General features: G+C 43.6%; 1 protein-coding gene across 3 annotated transcripts in view; it reads right to left on the reverse strand.

Moving 5' to 3' along the window:
- ADCY2 (adenylate cyclase 2) overlaps positions 1 to 20,042 on the reverse strand; it is a 134,870-nt gene extending 114,828 nt beyond the window's left edge. For 2 of the 3 annotated variants that reach the window (XM_083748572.1, XM_083748571.1), the window contains exons 1-2: positions 19,784 to 20,042; positions 4,626 to 4,823 (exon numbers count right to left, since the gene is read on the reverse strand). In XM_083748572.1, the coding sequence (XP_083604698.1) occupies positions 4,626 to 4,823; positions 19,784 to 20,026 (441 nt within the window). In that variant the 5' untranslated portion in view covers positions 20,027 to 20,042. The remainder of the gene's footprint in view (positions 1 to 4,625; positions 4,824 to 19,783) is intronic. The other variant, XM_083748573.1, reaches the window with a different exon arrangement.
- Between the last annotated feature and the right edge of the window lie 667 nt (positions 20,043 to 20,709).

Raw genomic sequence — 20,709 nt, forward strand, 5'->3', positions numbered from 1 at the left:
AAATGGTTGATTAAAATGGGATTTTTGAAACCTCAGAACATTACGAAGACATAACAGATTTTCAACAGATCAGTGGAGCGCACGCCACTGCAATATTTGTGAATGTTTGACAAAGCCCAAAGCAATGGAAGGAGAAATTGAAGGTGGTTACTATAATGGCCACAATCAGAAGATGCCCTGAACCTCAAAGCAAAAATTTAAAACTGCTGCAATCCAGCCATTCTTCACTGGACTGTTCTGAATTTAGGCCAGATTATACCTTTCACCAAGTGGATTTGTGGATTCTCCTTGTCAAAGACAAGCCATCCCATTCTTATAACAAATTGAATTTGCAGGCTCTGCAATGGCCAGAGACTGAAAAAGTCAGCTGCCTCATCTATACTGCCCTTCCTTTTAATGTATAAATACAAACGCCTGTTTTCAACAATCCATCCTGATCTCTTAACATTCAGTCAAATTAAATACCAGTATATACACTATTTGTTCATACTTCTGCTGTCTTAAAGGGTTTGAATGAAACAGGCAGGGCACATGCTTCATGACTGAAGGGTTAAGGAAGCAATCAACTATGTTAACTAGTGCAAATGGAAAAAGGTTATGTTTTATTTCATACATGATTTATAATACTTATGGATTATGATTCAGACTTAATGCTCGCTGAGGTGGTAAATCTGTGTATGGGCTGCCACATTTCCTACATCAAATGGGGGTTCTTATAACTGAATGCCCCTCCAAACAAAAGTGACCCCCCAAGTGTCAGGGGAAAGGGTCCTAACCTAATGTTCTCACTGACATTCTAAACTTCCACACATGAATAATATCTGCATATCAAGGCTATTTCCAGGTAACTTGGTTTTGTGCTATTCTGCACACCATCACTGTAGCATGAATCACTGATTTTGAACATGTAAGCATGAACACTTAATTTTGTATATGTATACAGCCTGATGGTTGCCAGGGGGTGATTTACAACAAAACAGAATAAAATCAAAGCCGTATTGGGGGGGAGGGAATCACACAATCAATTTTTAAATCACAAAGCAATTAATAAGAGCAGCAATTTAGACAGAAGTTTACAGCAAAATTCAGAACTTAAAAGTTCTGGGAGAATAAAAAGGTCTTTGCCTGGCATCCAAAACGCAGCAGGGCATGCCTCTCTAGGGAAGGAACAGCATTAATGGGGTCCCATTACTGAAAGGATTGCTTTCCGGGTCACCACCCACCCCACCTCAAATGGTGGGGCTTGGGTTTAAACGCGGGAGACCCAGCAGTCTGGGTGGTCTTGGCAAGTCTGCTACATGCTAATCTTTCTCAAAGTTTTTACAGAGGTATAAAGAGCAGAAGATGTGTTGTAATCTTGCCCTTTGGGTAGATGAGAAGGTAATGTAAATTAAAGAAAAATATTGTTAATAATATCACATTCAAAACCAGAAAAATATACCCTCGCTGGAAGACGAAAGACATCTCAAGTTCCATAAGGTAATATGTTTGACTTTCCTAATCCCTCTTAATTCAAATGTATAAAGTTTAAGGATAGAGTTAGTACAATCACTGGCTAGTTTAGCCTTTGACAAATGCCAGGTGATGCACCTTACTGAGGGGGGGGGGGGAATTGCCTTCCCTCATTTATGAGCCCCTTTCAGTTTTGACTTCCCTTCTTTAAACCTGGACACATTTCATTTTTAATCCACTAATGTTTGTTCATTTCAGTGAGTCATTGGAAAGCAATGAGAGAGACGGTTCCTGCTGTCCGGCTGGCTGCAACACGCTCCTGCAGCTGGCAAGAAATTCCTTGATGGTTGCCTAAAAGGCACTTTTAAGACATTCTACTGAATTCCAAAAACGATACTTCACGCAGAGATACTTTGCAATGCATTCCATCTTCTTGGCCTGCAAAATCTTCTGACAGTTAAATGAGAATCACAGCTTGATTTCAGCAACCTGATAGGCCTCCATCAGATCTTCGGATACCAAATGTTGAAGCACTTGTGCTTCTTTCCGTCTCCAACCTGTGCCATTTCCCATATAATCCTGAATCTCCTTAGAAATCTCAACACTAAAGAAAATATTTGCCACCACTGGCACATGATGTCTGTGGCCAGCACAGGGAAGACTAAAGAAATGAACATAGGAGACTGGAACTGAGTTGAATTAGGCCACAACTTTAGTGATTAAAGGTAAGAGTATGTTTGGTTGAGGCACCAGACATGCATCCGGCATCCAGCAAGCTGCCTGATAGGAACCCAGCAGGGTTAATCCTGTGCTGATGAGTCACTGCCGACATGGATCAGGTGCCACGACCCCACACAGGTGCTTTGGTCAACCAGTAGACTCCCAGATAGAGTCACACACACACACACACACGGGCCACTTTAACAGGGGCCCGCATTATCCAGCCCAATGCCTTATCTGCCAGAGTTGTGACGGTTCTCATTAGGAGGCAAAAACTTGAAAACCAGCCCATTTGCTTGCAGGACAAAATTCCTCCCTGGCCCTGAATATGGCGACCAAGTAAACCATAGCAAGGTCCTTGCACCAACTTGCCTGCTCCCCCACTGAGTGGGTGGGTGGTAAATCCCACACCAGCCAGCAAAGAGGGCGCTCTGCCCACCCAAGCCCCTCCGAAATACAGCAGAAGTGGGCACAACCCATGGCTGGAGGAGGGTGGCATCAAGGGACCAGCCCTCTCCCAGCCTCCTGAAACTGCCACTCTCCCAGAGTCTCATCTGAATGAATTTGCATAGGCTTTTCATAATGAAAAAACAAACTAATGTAAACAAAATTTAAAAAACAAAGAAGGGTTTCTCCAGCTCTGCAAACAGGCTGGGGCAGTTGAACCTGCTTGCTGACATCAGCAATACCCTAATCTGCACATGGGACACTCTGTCCTCACACCAACTAGACTAGAAGGAACTCAAGGATGTGCTCATACACCAAGCCAGATAAATTGCAACTGAAATAAAGATTTCCTAAAACTTTACACATCGTCTTACAAATGTCATTTAAATGCATCCAAAAACACTGCATAACATAGTCATAGAACTGTAGCACTGACCCTGAGGGTTATCCAATCTCTGCAATGCAGGGATCTCAACTAAAACATCCATGGCAGATGACCATCCAACCTCTGCTTTAAAACCTCCCAGGAAGGCAAGTCCACCATCTTCCAAGGGAGACTGTTTTGCTGCCGAATAGCTCACACCATCACAAAGTTCTTTCTGGTATTTAGTCAGAATCTCCTTTTTGGTAGCTTCAAGTCATGGGTTCGGGTCCTGGCCTCCAGAACAGGAGAAAACAAGCATGTTCCACCCTCCATTTGGCAGTCCTTTTGATATTTGAAGATGACTCTCCTATCTCCTCGCAGCCTCCTCTTCTCCAGGCTACGCATCCCCAACTCCCTCCACCGTGGTCAACGTAATGGCTGGTGTAGCAACAAGGCATGTAAACGGTAAGCATCCGGTTGTGTCCCTGCTTCAAATCTCTGCCTGTGTTAGGGCTGAAGGTGGTTTGCCCAAATCTAGAGATGGACAGAATCTCCTCCAGTCCAGGGTCCCTCAGGTCACTGACTGAAGCTGCAGAAGCTGAAGCCTGAGCTGCAGCACCCAGAAAGCGTTGCTCTGTTTAACAGGCAAAGTCAGAAGGCCAGCTGCCCATTCATTTCAATTGCGCTTGTGCAAGAATTCAAGTTACAGTAAATGCCTCTAAACAAAGCCCATTGAAACAAATGGAACACTGTATGTTTGTGAGTGTATTTGCGTACACAATAAAGTAACAGAAAAAGAAACGAATGAAAATCAATGCATTGCTGCAGCTGACCATTAATATTTGTCTTTGTCTTTTACCATACTTCTGCAATCTTTCAGAAACTCATGGAGGAAAAATGTGCAGCGTAATTATATTTGATACCTGCTTAGTTATCAGTGGAAGACTATGACCTACGGCTATTACACCTTTACAGGCTGTGTTTATTCTAGGTAACCATAGAATAAATTAAAGGGATTTATCAATTTATGACAATATTTCCCTGTGAAAAAAATGTCAAATACATCCACTCTACATCTCTACATCCACTCTTTAGGACTTTCTGCATATTAGCCATTGCCTTGCTTTAAAATACTATTTGAAATTAAAGAGGGATGTAGAAAACAAAGCAGACTATGGTGTGAGCAGCCCCCCTTCCAGATTATTCTATGACTCAGCTAGCTGATCTGCTGACCCAAAAGGAGAATTCTTCTATCACTTGACCAAAATTCTAATAATTATCTCTTTATAATGTTAGAGACATCACATGGGATGTTTTAAAGGGCAGTCATCAGACTGGCATGCCCTTGTCCAGTACCCATTTGTTTCAATAGGGTTTGTGCAGAAGACTTTCCCATATGATTGTGCCCTACTTAAAATACATAATTATTTCTATCCATGTTCTCTAAAAATGTTCTTTGGGAATGTTGGATTTTCAAGTAGAGATCTGCAACCTTTGCACTGGATGATTTCCCAACTGAATCAAGGAGTCTTAAGTGTCAATTCTTGAAATCTGTGACCTTTTTTCCCCCTCCTTCGCATTCCTGGCAAAATAATATGGCCCTCTCAAAACCAGCAAGAATCAATTTCATACAAAAACTTACCTGGTCCCATGGACAGATTATTCCACCAAAGCACATGAAGAGATATCCCATGGCAACCAGACACACCCAAACGACCAAAGAGAAAACACGAAGGAACTTCTTGAATAATGGCTCTATACAGGCAAGGATAAATATGGTGAAGAAAATTGCCAGGGCTGTTGGAACAGTTACTAAGAAGGCCACATGGTCCTCCGTTTCCTGAAAACAAGAAGAAAGGAAAGCTTACTACTTAACCCATGCAACAGGAAACCAACATTTTGCTTTCATTACAGTGGTACCTCTAGTTACAAACTTAATTCGTTCTGGAGGTCCATTCTTAACCTGAAACTGTTTCTTAACTAGAGGCATGCTTTCGCTAATGGGGCCTCTTGCTGCCGCTGCGCCACCAGCACACAATTTCCATTCTCATCCTGGGGCAAGTTCTCAACTTGAGGTAACTCTTCCAGCTCAGCGGTGTTTTTAACCTGAAGAATTTGTAACCTGAGGCGTTTGTAACTCAAGGTACCACTGTATTATGAATCAAGGAACCACCAGATTTGCCAATTCATATCAATTGCCTAATTAAATGCGAGACTTACAAAACCTGGAATTAAGTTTTCAAGAACAAACTATTCTCTGATTAGAGGTGGAGAATGACAAGGTGTACTGATTTGGTGAGAGCAATTTAAGTCACTGAGGAGGGAGGAGCAATTTTGTAATTCATAGAAAAACTTGTAATTATTTCCTGGTTGCTTGAACAATTAAAAACATATCAGTTTGCACCTAATAGTGCATAGCTGTCAACTTTCAGATTTGAAAATAAGGGATCAGCAGCCTTGAAAATAAGGGATCAGCAGCCTCACCTGTCCAGGGGACAGTCTACAGGATATCTAACAATCCGAGATAGCAGCGGGAAGCAGCGGGAAACAGCGCTAGAATAAGGGAATTTCCCGCAAAAAAGGGAAGATTGACAGCTACGTAATAGTGCAATCCTGTATTTGCATGCTCAGAAGCAAGTCCTACTATGTTCAATACATGTTACTCCCAGGCCATTTCTATACAACTTCTTTATTTAACAATCATCCTGATTTTGTTTCCAAAAAATTTTGCAGGAAGGTCGAATTGTGTCAGCTATTTATTAAGCACTCATCCTGGTTTGTTTGCAGAGAGGTTATACAACATCAAGCAATTGTTATCTCACACTTGCCGGCATTTTCTCCCATTATTGCTTGATTTACCACAAAAAGTAGCAGAAGGGGGGATGTGCTTGTTGCACAAGAACACCAAATCAGCTTTAATGGAACAACCTGCTTCTCTGCCCCAAATTCACTCAAATCTCTGCCATTGTTTAAAACTGCCATTTTAAAACCTGCCTTCATTTTTGCTCCCTCCCCCACCCCGACTTCATGCAAATCCAGGCTTGTGATGAGGCACTATAAACCCTCCCATGGGGGCTGCGTGATGACAGCCTTAGATTTTTCTGTGTATAGGAAATCACAGAAAAGCAGACTAACTCATCAATGTTTGATAGTTTCATATGGGTTCACTAATTTCCCACTGATCCCTCCTGGAGTCAGTTTTTTGGAAGCTGCTGTGGTGAAGGAGATGCACTGCTTTTGATCTAAGCCATTTCTTCCATATGTATTACCTGCACTGTTTCTGTCAGAGGTTTTTAAAATACCAGCTCTTAAACCATCTGAACCCAGAACCTTAGTGTTTCAATTGAGTTAACCACTTCTTCTGATAAACTAATCCATAAATTCATTGACCATCACTTGAATGTGGAATTAATATAATCCATTTAGGAAATTATTTATATAACTCTCTGTCTTTTATGAATATATAATGATTCTCAATAATCAAATTCCTCTAGAGTTCTTTGTCTAGAATAATCTTTTTACAGTCACATCCAATCTTCCGTATTTTTATTTATTTATTTGCTCATTTAGAGGCAAGTACTGTATTTTTCGCTCTATAACACACACCCGATCATAACACGCACGTAATTTTTAGAGGAGGAAAATCCGTAGGCATGCCACCCGTAGGCATTCCCTCCATAACACGCACAGACATTTCCCCTTACTTTCTAGGAGGAAAAAAGTGAGTGTTATGGTGCAAAAAATACGGTAGTTTTCTTGAGCTCCCTCTGCTTTCAAAAGTACTTTAATTTAATGTACAGTATATTTCTGCAAACTAAGTAGGGATCTTTAACATCCAATATTCACCAAATATTGTTTGGACTGACCCCCCCCCCCCCGAAATGCTTATTTCATTGTGCTTAGGGCTGCAATTATATACTCTGGGAGTTGACATACATAGGATTGCATTGTAACTGTTTATTTCTATTATCTTACCAGATACTATAATTTTTGCATACAAAGACTTATAACCTAATAAATGAAGATTCCACATAGGAAGCAAGCGTCCTCAATCTTTCCACTTTCTAGAACAGCCTTTCCTACTCCTGATGTTGTAGACTACAACTCCCATCAACACCAGTCAGCATACGCCAGCATACACAGAGCATGGCCGTGCTAGTTTGGGATGATGGGAAGTGTAGGGCACAATAGCTGGAGGGCACTGGATTGGGACTGTTTCAGAAGTTAGCAGACCCTGCATCCTCTCTTAAATAACAGAATAGGTTAAGCATGGCAGAGCACAAGAGATTGAGAACTCTACAGGGCAAGTTAAGCAGAGGCAGGGTGGCCATCTGTCATGGATGCTTTAGTTGAGATGTCTGCATTGCAAGGGGGTTGAACTAGATGACCCTTGGGATCCCTTCCAATGCTACAATTCTAGGACTCTATTACTGTAAGTCTGTGCTGCTTACTTAGAAAGGCAAGTCCCACTAATGGGGCGTGTTTTGAGGAATGTGTGTCTATGACAGCGGCCTAATTCAGCCAAACTTCATGCAATTCATGTTTCATGGTGAAAACACTGAAGAGAGATCATATACTTTTGCATCATATTTAATTTATTTGTTTATGAATCTTATACACAGATAGCTTGTGGGACCAGTGAAAGACACCTCAGTTTGCTTTTCAACCTCCTGAGTAAAGGATGTCATGCAAAGCACTGGGGGCAAGAATGGCTCAGTTTTACATTTCCTTGCTCCAATTACAAGCAGACCCTGACTTGGGCAATACTCTTAAGCCAGGGATCTGTGGCAGAATAAGCACGTCCACTGCAACCATTGAAGGGGAAGACTGTCCTGCGCATACCTGTCTATGGGCATCAAAGCATCCGGCCGACCACTCTCAGAAAGAGCAGGCTGAATGAGGCAGACCTTCCATCTGATCCAGGAAGGCTCTTACAAATATTGACTTGGCTTGTTTACTAGGCAGCCTCTGCTTGTCCTGCCAGCAGGGGAACGTTCCCACTTTACGGGGCTGAATAAGCTCCACTGCTACGTGGTAAAAAAGAGAACTTAAAACCCCTATGCACTCTCATCTTAACAGTAAGCCTTCTATCCATTCCTTCCAAAAAGTTACTAGGATATCCCCCTGAACGTGAAGCCACTCAGCCTGGGCTGCTTCAAAAAACGAAGCTGGCTGTTACTCAACTTGGCAATTGTATTAGAAATATGGCATACAAATGAGTTAGTGAAGCTGTTTAAAGCACCACTGATTTCAATGGGAGACAGGTATGCTTACTTTAACTTCCCCTCTGAAACAGTGGCCATCACAATGTTCATGCCTCCTCACATCTAAAATAATAACTGTCAGTATTAGGCAAAGTCTAAGTACTGGCACACTTGCACACCTCTGTTTCCAGGAAAAAACAGCCTTTATTTTACTGTTTCATCATGCTAAGAAACCATGCCCTCCAGCTATTAAGCAAGTATTTTAAAAATCCTAATTAGAATTACTGTATATTTGATCAAGTGTTACTAAATCTATGCATTATTCAATAAATTTAATGGGAACAATAAATAGTACTGATTTCAAAGAATATTATAAAAAAGAAGACAAAAATGCATGAGGTTTCATCTTATACCACAGCAAAATAAAACAATATGCATTAAAAATATTTCTCTATAATTCTGTATTTAGGAACCCAAATCTGCAGTGGAGTCCCCAAGATGGTTGGATGGCGCCTTGTCTGCCTCCTTCCAGCAACACCTGCAGCCAAGCTGGTGCCAAACAGATTGCCCTGCTTTCCTTTGGACCCCATCAGTGAGACCAAGATGGGGGTCTTGTGTGTACTCTTGTCATCTGGCCAGCCCAGAACCCCCATACACACTGCCCAGGCTTGCACCCCAGAGAGGTCACTTTGGTGCTGCTGATGCTGTGGTTTGACTTAACCCCCAGAGGCGCCTGCCATAGTCTCTCAAGACAGATGGATGCCAACAAAAAAAAACTACCCAATGCTACTTCCACCAAGTTGTGATACTGAAGATGAGACATCTAACAAAACTGCAGCTACCCACCCACAGAAAGGCGAAAAACCTTTGAACCCAGGGCCAGTTGCAGTTGAGAGTAAAACTCTTTTCCAGCACTGTTCACGTGGGAGCCCCTATTTGCAGTGGGAGCCCCTAGACAGAGAAGGCTGAGGAGGGGAGGAGAGGAAGGAGGAGGCTGGAGAATATGGAGGCCAGTCTTCTGAAAGGTGAGGTGCCCCAAGATCCTGCAGGAAGATCCTCCTTCCTCTCTGGACAGGGTGGCAGCTGCATTGCCCCACAGACTGGGGCAAAAGATACCCTCCTCCTTTGCCCCCCCCTTTCAGATATGTGTGCTCAGTTTCAACTCCATACCAAGGAGGTGACAAGCAGATACAAATAAATTATTTTAAAATGATGGATGACTATGTGTTTTCATACTATTTTGTTTAATATCAACATTACAGAGAAACGGAATACGCAAAGCTAATCGCTGCAAAAGTGTCACACTTGGGAGGCTTACAAATTGTGTTTTTCTCTCTCCAGGGAAGCTTCTCCCTGCACCAGTTTCCAACAAGATGAAGAAGAGGCAGAAAAAGGGGAGAGGAAAATGATTGCAAAGTTCTACTTTATTCTCCTAATTCTCTTACAACAGACCAAAATGTATGCAAATCACTTATTGAACCCAAACACATTCGCTAGATGCAATCTAATAAAGGCTTTCAGAAGGATAAGACTGGGAAAGGCATTTGTTGTGGCAGAGCACTTGTTTCACATGCAGAAGCTACCAGGTTCTAATCCCCAACACATTCAGGTAGGGCTGGATATTGTGGAGAGCTACTTCTGGGCAGCATAGACCATATTGTGCAAGATGGAGCAATGGTCTAACTCAGGATAAGGCAGGTGCTTCTCACTCTAGCCAAGTGGACACAAATGGCCACAGCTCAGCATGGAACTGAAGGTGCACCTACAACCTGCCTTGGAATTTTGTGTGCCACACACAGGTGCCAATACTGAAAGGGGTCCCTGAAGTTGTTGCAAAATCACAGGCCCACATTCCTACATCTTGTCCTGTTCTTAGTGTGAGCAACTGCGTCTGCTCTTCCAAACCTGCCTGAAATAACCCCCATCAAGTTAGCTTTCTCATTTTATTGCAGCTGTATCCCATTCTTTCAAGTTCTCCCACTTCATTCCTACCACAGCCACGCAAAGCAGCTTAGCAGCCCAAGGTCAAAAAGTCAACTTTGTGCTTGAGCAGGGATTTAACCCAAAGGCTTCGCTTCCCAAACAAAGTCTGCCTACTAAATAATGCTGGGGGCCTTACTTTGCAATGAAAAGAATACAGTGGTATTCTTAATTCAAACTTAATTCATTCCGGAGGTCCATTCTTAACCCGAAACCATTCTTAACCTGAGGCGCGCTTTCGCTAATGGGGCCTCCCGCTGCCGCCGCACGATTTCTGTTCTCATCCTGAGGTAAAGTTCTCAACCCGAGGTACTACTTCCGGGTTAGCCAAAGTGTTTGTAACCCGAAGCGTTTGTACCCTGAGGTACCACTGTACAGGCTGCCATGCATCTCCTACCAATGGCAGAAAGCTAGGCACTCATACCGGGAAACTCCTTTGGGAAACCCAGCTGACACTTCCCTCTGCATCTTTAGGCAACAGCTAAAAACAGCAGGGTCCCGATGTGCCCTTGTTTCAGTGTGTTCCCACAACATGAAGGAGCCTGGCATTATTTATTTGCTTTCTGCGCTGATGTACCGTTAGTGTTGCTTTGGTGCTTGTTTCTTTGTTCTCCTGTTGCTTTATTGAGATTTATGTTCTTTACAAACCTTTACGAACCTGTTATGGGAAAGTAAGGTGGGACTGAAATATTTTAATAAAACATGCTGCTGACTCATGTTTAACTGATTGACAACAAGCCCTGTACAGAATATGTCTCACAAGTGCTACTGCCTTAGCCAGTTAAACTCTTTCTTCCTAATTTGTAAGATTCCATACTCTTATTTTCTCTGCTCTTCAGGTTACTGAAAACCACCAATGCCAAAAGTGCCTTTCTCATGTCACTCAAAATATCTGTGCAAATTCTTTAGCGACTAGAGTTAAGACAAGCACATGAAAAATTCTAGTTGTACTCCTGTAAATAATGGAATTGCAATCCAAGAATGTGTCATGTATGTGTAAACACCTAAGCCACCCAAAGAATGCCTCCCAGCATCAGACTGAGCAGCAGCTATCAGTTATTGAGAAGGGCCCAGAAGCCTCAGCCCAAGCTCCCTCTTGGGCCTTCTTGGTGGTGGCGCCCGCCCTGCGGAACGCCAAATGTCAAGGAAATAAACAACTATCTTTTAGAAGACATCTGAAGGCAGCCCTGTTTAGGGAAGCTTTTATGTGTTTTCAATATTCTGTTTGGAGCCACCCAGAGTAGCTGGGGGAACCCAGCTAGATGGGCAGGGTATAAACAAACAAACAAACATTATTATTATTATTACCCAGTCCATCCTTTAGAGAATTGGTAAGAACAAGAAATGAAAGATATTGGAGAGCAGAGAGGTAAAATTAATGGGAGGACATTAATGGGAGGACATTATTACATTATATTGTTGATCAAGTTACTTTCTGAAACTCTTGCCTGATTGTTCTACAACAGGGACACTTCCATTTGAGAAGTCCACATCCAGCATCCTGCTGAGAATATACTAAACTGGCCTCATATTTTTCTTGATCATTGTTATGGAAAGGCAGATTATGCTCTCAGCAACATAAAGCACATATGGAGAAAAGCAACTCTGGTTCTGTTATACTGCCTTGAAATGTACACTTGAATTTACAGGGGAATTAAGAAAATCAGGAAATTGGTGAATTCTTATTTATTCATAAAAAAAAATCAAGATTATAAACAAGCTGCCCAGATGGAAATCAAGACACTTTTATTGCTTATTTATAGTAAGTAGTTCTTTAAATACAGACCTTGCCAACAAAGGTCCGTATAGTTAAAGCTCTGGTTCTCCCAGGAGTGATGTATGGAAGTGAGAGCTGGACCGTAAAGAAGGCTGATCACCAAAGAATGGATGCTTTTGAATTCTGGTGCTGGAGGAGACTCTTGAGAGTCCCATGGACTGCAAGAAGATCTATCCATTCTTAAGAAAATCAGCCCCGAGTGCTCACTGGAAGGACAGATCCTGAAGCTGAGGCTCCAAGACTTTGGCCACCTCATGAGAAGAGAAGACTCCCTGGAAAAGATCCTGATGCTGGGAAAGATGGAGGGCACAAGGAGAAGGGGACGACAGAGGACAAGATGGTTGGACAGTGTCTTCGAAGCTACAAACATGAGTTTGACCAAACTGCGGGAGGCAGTGGAAGACAGAAGTGTCTGGCGTGCTCTGGTCCATGGGGTCACGAAGAGGCAGACACGACTAAACGACTCAACAACAACGAAGTTCTTTAAAAAAAAAAGTCAGGAGGAAATCATGGGTTATAAACAGAGTAGCCCTTGGCCATACATGAGCAGAAAATAAAAGTACACTTCTTTGTTAGTACTGTACAGTGTTACCTCGAGTTACAAACACTTCAGGTTATAGACTCCGCTAACCCAGAAATAGTACCTCGGGTTAAGAACTTTGCTTCAGGATGAGAACAGAAATCTTGCAGCGGCAGCACAGTGACAGCGGGAGGCCCCATTAGCCAACGTGGTCTGCTTCAGGTTAAGAACAGTTTCAGGCTAACAACAGACCTCCGGAAGAAATTAGGTTCTTAACCCGAGGTACCACTGTAATGAGCCTCTGAAGAGGCTCAGAGGGAAATGCTGCTTGCTTTCACTTAAAAAATATGTAAAAACCTGAAGCCTGATTTCCTCAGTGTGCACTTTATTATTCTACTGTAAATCAGTAATAAAGAGGCCATGCAGGTACTTGGTCACAGAGAAAGTAATATGATGGTTCAAAAGAATGTCATTTGAATGCATGGCACTCCTAACCTTGAATGTTCATTTCCAAAGTTGCCTCAGGAAATGTTATATTTAAGAAACTGTATATAGAAAAGTGTTACATTCTTAGAAGCGAAATTGATTAGTAAATTTTCAAACCATTCTGGATTTGCCAAAGCTGCACACTGATATTTTTAAGAGGTAGGCTGAAATCCTATACACACCTACCTACCAGTAAGTCCCATTGAACTCAGTGGCTTACTTCCTCTTTTAAATGCTGTTTCTCTAGAGTTATGATAGACTTTTAAGTACAGTATAAACTAGTCCGCATAGTTTATACTTAACGCAGTCAGAAGGTCGGTGGTTCGAATCCCTGCTACGGGATGCGCTCCCGTTGCTCGGTCCCTGCTCCTGCCAACCTAGCAGTTCAAAAGCAAGTAGATAAATAGGTACCGAAAGTGCAAATAGATACCGCTGCGGCGGGAAGGTAAACAGCGTTTCCGTGCGCTGCTCTGGTTCGCCAGAAGCGGCTTAGTCATGCTGGCCACATGACCCGGAAGCTGTACGCTGGCTCCCGCGGCCAATAAAGCGAGATGAGCGCCGCAAGTCGGTCACAAGTGGACCTAATGGTCAGGGGTCCCTTTACCTTTACCTAGTCTGCATCACCATACCTGGCATTCTAGAAGGACATATTGAATAAATATTTATTTTTAATGGCCTGTTATATATTGTGGAGCATTTTGTGATATTTGTGTTGATATTTATAATCTGCACATTTATTTGAGGCAATCCAACTAAAATTAAAGCCGTTCTGATTTTAATCAGGAGGTTTGAGCTTAAACCCAGGCCTAAATGCCCAAATCCATTGCCAGCTGGAGTGTCCTTGCTATTTGTAAGCTGCATCTTATTTTTGAGACAAGAATGTTTTATTTCCTTTGGAACTGCCAGTGTTACATTTCTCAGAAAAATTAATGCACTCACAGACACAAATCAGGAATGATAATATTACAGTAGGCCATTTACTGCAAATTTCAAAAGCAACGCAGAAGAATAGTCTCATTATATAGGAATATGAAAATGCTGAATAATATGTTTCAATTTATGCAACAGATGTAATTGCAGAATTTACATTGCAAATAATTTTGCAAATTATGATATGAAAATTAGCATTATTATCATAACTTTTTATCTTTTATTACTATGTAACACCTATGGTCAGTCAGTGAATGAAAATGTAGTTTGCATAGTCTTACAATTTATAGATAATCAGCCGTTCTCTTTCATCTTTCTGATTACCACTTAGTAATTATGAATTCTCAGACACAGCAAAGATGCAGCACAGTACATTGTAAACAATAAAAGGAAAATTATACCTGATAAAATACTTGACCCTTGATAGTACTGTATCTAGGGTAAGAGAGACTAGAAGGGGGGCAGGGAGCTTTGAAGTATAAAACGTCCAGTGACCCAAAGGTTCTGGTTCAGCAGCCAATGGAAGATGAACACAAGGACAAATATTATGTCATAAAGCAAACTTCATGAATAAAACAGTAAGTGGCTAGTTCTTTCTCCCTCTCTAGATCCCATTTTTCACTGCTAGCCATTGGGAAATAAAGCCTCCTAAATACATTATAAATGAGCTTTCTCCCCCTTCCTATGGCATGCCTGGAATGCCAAAGACAAACTAAACTATAACATTCTTTCTGGTGGTGAGAGCAGTTCAACAGTGGAAAGGACTCCCTTGGAAGGAGGCAGCCCCTGCTTTCTAGGAGGTTTTTAAGCAGAGGTGGGTGGCCATCTGTCAGGATGCTTTAGCTGCAATTCCTGCATTGCAGCGGGTTGCACTATTCTATTTTTCTGTGATTCACAGCCTCTCTCTCAGCCTGCTCAGCCTCTGCCAATGCAAACTGTGGCTTCCATACCGCTCAAGAGCCCCTCAGTTCAGAGCTGCAGCCATGATGACACACTTACAGCGAGGAAAATGTTTAAACTAGCCTAAGAATGTTTCAGATGCATAACAAAATCAGGATCAAGGGGATTGTGCATTTTCAACACAGGCTCTTTAAATGCATTTCAGTTCTATGACGTCCACAATGGAAGCTTTGGATTTTGTAGGCAACACCCTCCCTCTAATTATTTTATGCACTGGACTTGAACATATCACAGAATATTTAGAGCAGGGTGATGGGAGAAGACCATCAGTCTAATCTGAACAGAAATACTACTAGCTTTGTTGTTGTTGTTGTTGTTGTTTAGTCGTTTAGTCGTGTCCGACTCTTCGTGACCCCATGGACCAGAGAACGCCAGGCACCTCTGTCCTCCATTGCCTCCCGCAGTTTGGTCAAACTCATGCTGGTAACCTCGAAAACACTATCCAACCATCTCGTCCTCTGTCGTCCCCTTCTCCTTGTGCCCTCCATCTTTCCCAACATCAGGGTCTTCTCCAGGGAGTCTTCTCTTCTCATGAGGTGGCCAAAGTACTGGAGCCTCAGCTTCACAATCTGTCCTTCCAGTGAGCACTCAGGGTTGATTTCCTTCAGTATGGAGAGGTTTGATCTTCTTGCAGTCCATGGGACTCTCAAGAGTCTCCTCCAGCACCAGAATTCAAAAGCATCAATTCTTCGGTGATCAGCCTTCTTGATGGTCCAGCTCTCACTTCCATACATCACTACTGGGAAAACCATGGCTTTAACTATACGAACCTTTGTTGGCAAGGTGATGTCTCTACTTCTCAAGATGCTGTCTAGGCCTGTCATTGCCCTTCTCCCAAGAAGCAGGCGTCTTTTAATTTTGTGACTGCTGTCACCATCTGCAGTGATCATGGAGCCCAAGAAAGTAAAATCTCTCACTGCCTCCATTTCTTCCCCTTCTATTTGCCAGGAGGTGATGGGACCAGATGTAATTGCTTACCTCTAGCTACTAGCTTACCTCTAGCTATTTCACTGGCTTCAGTGTTTTTGATTTATATCTGCTCTGAAATTGACATAGCTCTGTATACCACAGAAACGTTTATAAACTTTGAAGGTCTATTAAAACTCAGAAAGTAACTTCCAATGGCTCATGGCCATTCCTGACCCAGGTGACCCACTTCTCCAGCAGAAACCTCCTTGACCAGAATGCATCCCCCCACCTTCCAATTTACCACCTCTGCAAAACCTTCATAAAACGGGAGACGGGTGCAGAGGAAGTTTCTAGGCACTTCCTCCGTAACCGTCTGCTCCAAATGTGAAGCACTCAGATTCCCAACTGACTAACCACTATGGTAAAAATCAAGCACCCTTCCGGTTTACAAATGCATCCTCGTTGCAACAGAAAATACTGCTTTGGAGGTGTGAAGAGTCATCTTAGACTTCATACCAACAGTACAATTCTCACATCACCTCTGAGTGTCATAGAATCACATTTCTATTATCCTCTAGCACCTAGTCTTCTTGTATTTTGTTTTCACTGCCTATTTAATGTTGTTTCAATGGCATTTTATGCCTGACATATTATTGTAGATTTTACATTTACATGAACATAATTGCCTTTTGTACATTGTCCTGCTATCAAACTGATGTAAAGTGGTTTTTATTTATATTACATATGCCTTCAAATGCAATGTTTTTTAACAGAGTCCGCTCATACATTCAATTTATTATTATTATTATTATTATTATTATTATTATTATTATTATTATTATTTTATTACTTATACCCTGCCCACCTGGCCATGCCTCCCCAGCCACTCTGGGCGGCTTCCAACAGGGGATTTAAAACACAATAAAACATCAAACACTAAAAACGTCCCTAAACAGGGCTGTCCAAATCATCAAGTATGCAGTAATCTTGTTTTATAAAATGAGGGTGGGATGGGGAAGAATCAGATTTTATTTGCATATTAGTGAGAAACTATTTAACTTGTACTTCTGGAAACAATATGTGAACCAAAACTGAAGGCATCCTTCAGAAATTTGCACTTCTCCAAATTTTGCAATGTGTCCAAAAATGCATAAATTAGGGGAGAGTGATTGCATGAGAATACATATATGTGATTGAAAAAATAAATAAATGCATGTATTGTATTACAGAAAATTGCTTGCAAAAATGTGTATACTGTATTAGTCAAAACTGCATACCAAAAGGTCTTCATTAGGAAAAAATAACAATAAAATGCAGAGAAATTTTCATGGGGATTTAAAAAACAAAATTCCCAAATTGTTGCAAAAAGGTGGAAAATGTGAAAAACTGATAGAAACCAAAGCTGACATCCATGCTTAAATCAGCCAAAACTTATCTGCTTCCAGAGTTCAATAAATCAGAATAGAAATGTATAAAACAGGAGGTCACTTTTGAAGTTACCAAATGATAAACAGTTCTAAGGCTAAGGATAGGACATAGCTTAGAGTGGCAGAGCACACGGTTTCAATGCAGAAGGTGCTAGCCTGAGAGAGTCACCCTGAGAGTTGCAACCTGGAAATCTGCTCTGTGCCTTTAAATTCCCCACTGAATCAGGCAGTCAGTGATGAGGCAGCCATGTCTTCTCCCACCTAGTTTCCACAATTGGTTTGCCTACTCTCTTCCAAAGCAGGGGAATGTGCCAGGGATGTGGAGAAGGATAGGCAAAAAAGGAGTGGGTGAGAGTTTCTTTGTGCGCGCAGAGAATGGGTAGGAAAATCCTCGTTTATTCCAACTTTCGATTCAGGGATAAATTAATAAGGTGTAAGTGCAGCTCTTCCGTGTGACGTTCATTGATAAGCAAGATTGCAGCTCACAGTGGTTCACATCATTACATTCTGAACATGGAAATACTTCACAAGAATGGAAAGCTCTTTGACTAATTGCGGCAATCAGGAGGGGAAAAAGGAGCATTTTGGCTGAGTGTATGGGCTACACCTGATTACGGTTTATTTCCCTGAACTTTAGACTGAGGGTGCAATCCAGCTCGTATACAGAAGTCAAGAGCAAAAACTCCCATTGATTTTAGTGGAGAAGAACTGGAGCCCTGGGAACAAGCTAATAAGGAAATCGACAAATGGCACAAAGTTTTCCTCTGCTGAAAATTAGAGGGTTGTTAACTACAGTCAATTTTGCATGTGTAGCAAATGATGTGAGCAACAGACTACCTTTTAACTGTTTGAAGCAAATGAAAAACGTGGATAGCGAGTAGGACCTGTAACAGGCTGTTCCCGTGTGCGGTGCTCCTTATTCACTCTTCCACTCAGCCAGTCAGACCTTTTCTCTAGAATCCTCCATTCCATCCTGTTCCTGCCCACCCCCACCATCAGTCCCATGGCGCCCCCCCAGTCATCCCTCCTCCTCTCCCCCCCCCCCGCCCCACACCATCTTTTCCTGAATATTTTTCTCACTTCTGCAAACCTTGGGGTTTTCCCCAGCCTGCCCAAACTTCCTCCTGACTGTGGGTGCTGTCCTTTTTGCTACATTAGCAATGGCACTCATGCCCAAACATCAAAAATGGAGGGAGGTGGCTCCTTCAACTCCTGTTTTGAGGTGAAAACATTTAAGTGTTAGTTAAAGCTCTTTTGTAGCTTTAAAACGTTCACCTGAACAACAAATACAAATAAGGTTAATCTGTCAGCAGGAAGGAAAGCAAGCAAATGAATTAGAGGTATTAAATTTGGACTGCAAGCCTAAGCACACTTACTCGGCCAGAAACTCTGCTGAAATCTGCGGGATGTTTCCAAGTAGCTATGTTGAGGACTAGAGGCCTGGCAGTTTTATTCCACTTGTGATCCATGAACAGAATATTTAACTAAAAGGACCCAGCAGCCTTCCCAAGCAGGCGTGTCCTCTGCTATTTACATGAATACATGCAAGTTGCCCAAGAGATTGCACAAAGTAATTTTGTGCTGAAACAGATCCAAAGGCAGTCACAATTCAAACCTGCTTTGAAAACACGAAACTGCTACAAAGTGCCGGGGTTGTGGAGGCCAAGGAGAGTCTCTGCCTTGCCAGACACACCATGAGGTAACAATTGCAGCGGCTTATCTGAAATTAACTGCATCTCCTGAGCAGAAATGGGTTATGAAGTTATCTGCCAGTACAGTATAAAAAATGGAAAAGGAAAAACGCAGCAGAGGCTCTGGAGTACAGAAAAGAAGGGATAAATCCAGACCAGAACATTCCAAATAGGTGTACAACGGGATTACAGCAGAGTAGAACAATCCTTTTTATAAAGCAACCTGAAAAAGCTGAGATGGAAGTAAGGCTACAATCCCTCACAAACTTTCCTTGGAGTAAATGCCACTGTATAAAGTGGGACTTCCTTGGGGTGCATCTGAGTGGGATCAGCCTGTCCGGCTAATCAACTGTGGCAGGTCGCAAAATGCAGAAATTAAACATGATCATAATGTCACTTGTGTTTCAAAGCAATACAGGCAGGGCTACGTTTGAATTTCTAATCACATGAAATGCTTTTTTACAAAACATTTCTCCATCGGCCCATAACCTCTGGATTGTGGTATTCCGGCAAGTTTGAGAGCTGCCAAATCTGTAAGCCACTTGCACCAAAATTGTCCAGAATTGAGGCTTCCCATTCATTAGAAACGCAAAGCTACAAAAATGTGTACCGTTATGTGTGAAACTGAATAATCATACACTTTTTTAAAAAGAAAAATCAATAAAGCTCCAAATTAAAATCCAGCCCATTCATGTGAGAATAAAACGAGACGATTTTTTTTAAAAAAAATCATCGATGAAACTATTCACATACATACATATATATATATATATAAAAAGAAGTCAAATGAGCTCTGCCTATGTTGGAAGCCTTCCTTTCTCTTTTGGAAAGTTGAGGGGGCCGCAGCCCAGCCTGCCTGCTCTCGGCTCCGCAGGGCGGCGGGGGAGAAGCCCCTCGGCCCTCCCTCCAGACTCACCATCCCGGCGGCGAAGAAGAAGAAGAAGACGGCCAGCAGCGCCAGGCAGGCGCCCAGCACGATGAGCAGCAGGAAGACGAGCAGCGGGTGCTGCTGGCTCAGGCAGTAGTACGACTCGTAGAGCCAGTCGCGGCCAGGGGCGCGCGGGCGGCGGCAGCACAGGCGCAGCCGGCGGGGCCCCTCGGAGCCCTCCGGGGCCCCGCAGCCCTCGCCGCGCTCCGCCGGCTCCCGGTGCCTCCTCATGGCGCGCGGGCGCCGCCGATCTGGCCGGCCAGGCGTCGCCAGGGGCCGCCCCGCTCCTCAGGACGCCGCCGCAGCCGCCCCCCGCCCGCCCCCGACGGCGCAGCGCCCCGGCCGCCTCCGCATGCCGCGCCGGGAGCCCGAGGGCGCTCGCCTGCTGCTGCCGCGGCTGCTGCTGCTGGCGGCGTCCCGGCGGAGAGGCGAGCGGCCGAAGGCGCCCCAGCCAGTCCCCGAGTGGCGGCGGTGGCGACGCGCGAGGAGAAGGCGGGCTCCGGCTCCGGCTCCGGCTCCGCCGCCCGCCCCCTGCCCGCCCACCCCCCCGCCGGCAGCCGCCTTGGGCGCGGGAGCGCGCGCTCCGCCGCCGGGAAGGCCGCGTGGCACTGGCGGGGTTGGACTAGATGACCCCGGGGAGCCCTTCCAAGGCCACGGTTCTCTGAGGTGGGCGCTGCACTTGGCGACGGGGGATCTGAGCGTGTGCAGAGGGCAGCTGGGCGGTGGGCGCAAGTGGATCCATTCCGGACGCCGACAGCCAGGATAAGGACTTGGCGGGTTCGATGTGTTATAGAAACGGGAGAGAGTGGAAAGGGATCCCGGGGGACATCTAGTCCAACCCGCCGGAACGCAAAAATCTTTTGCCCAACGTGGGGCTCATGCGTTACTGACTGAGCTCTCCTTCAGCTGCGACG

This window comes from Podarcis gaigeae (assembly GCF_964106915.1).
Source record: "Podarcis gaigeae genome assembly, chromosome: 7".
NCBI lineage: Eukaryota > Metazoa > Chordata > Lepidosauria > Squamata > Lacertidae > Podarcis > Podarcis gaigeae.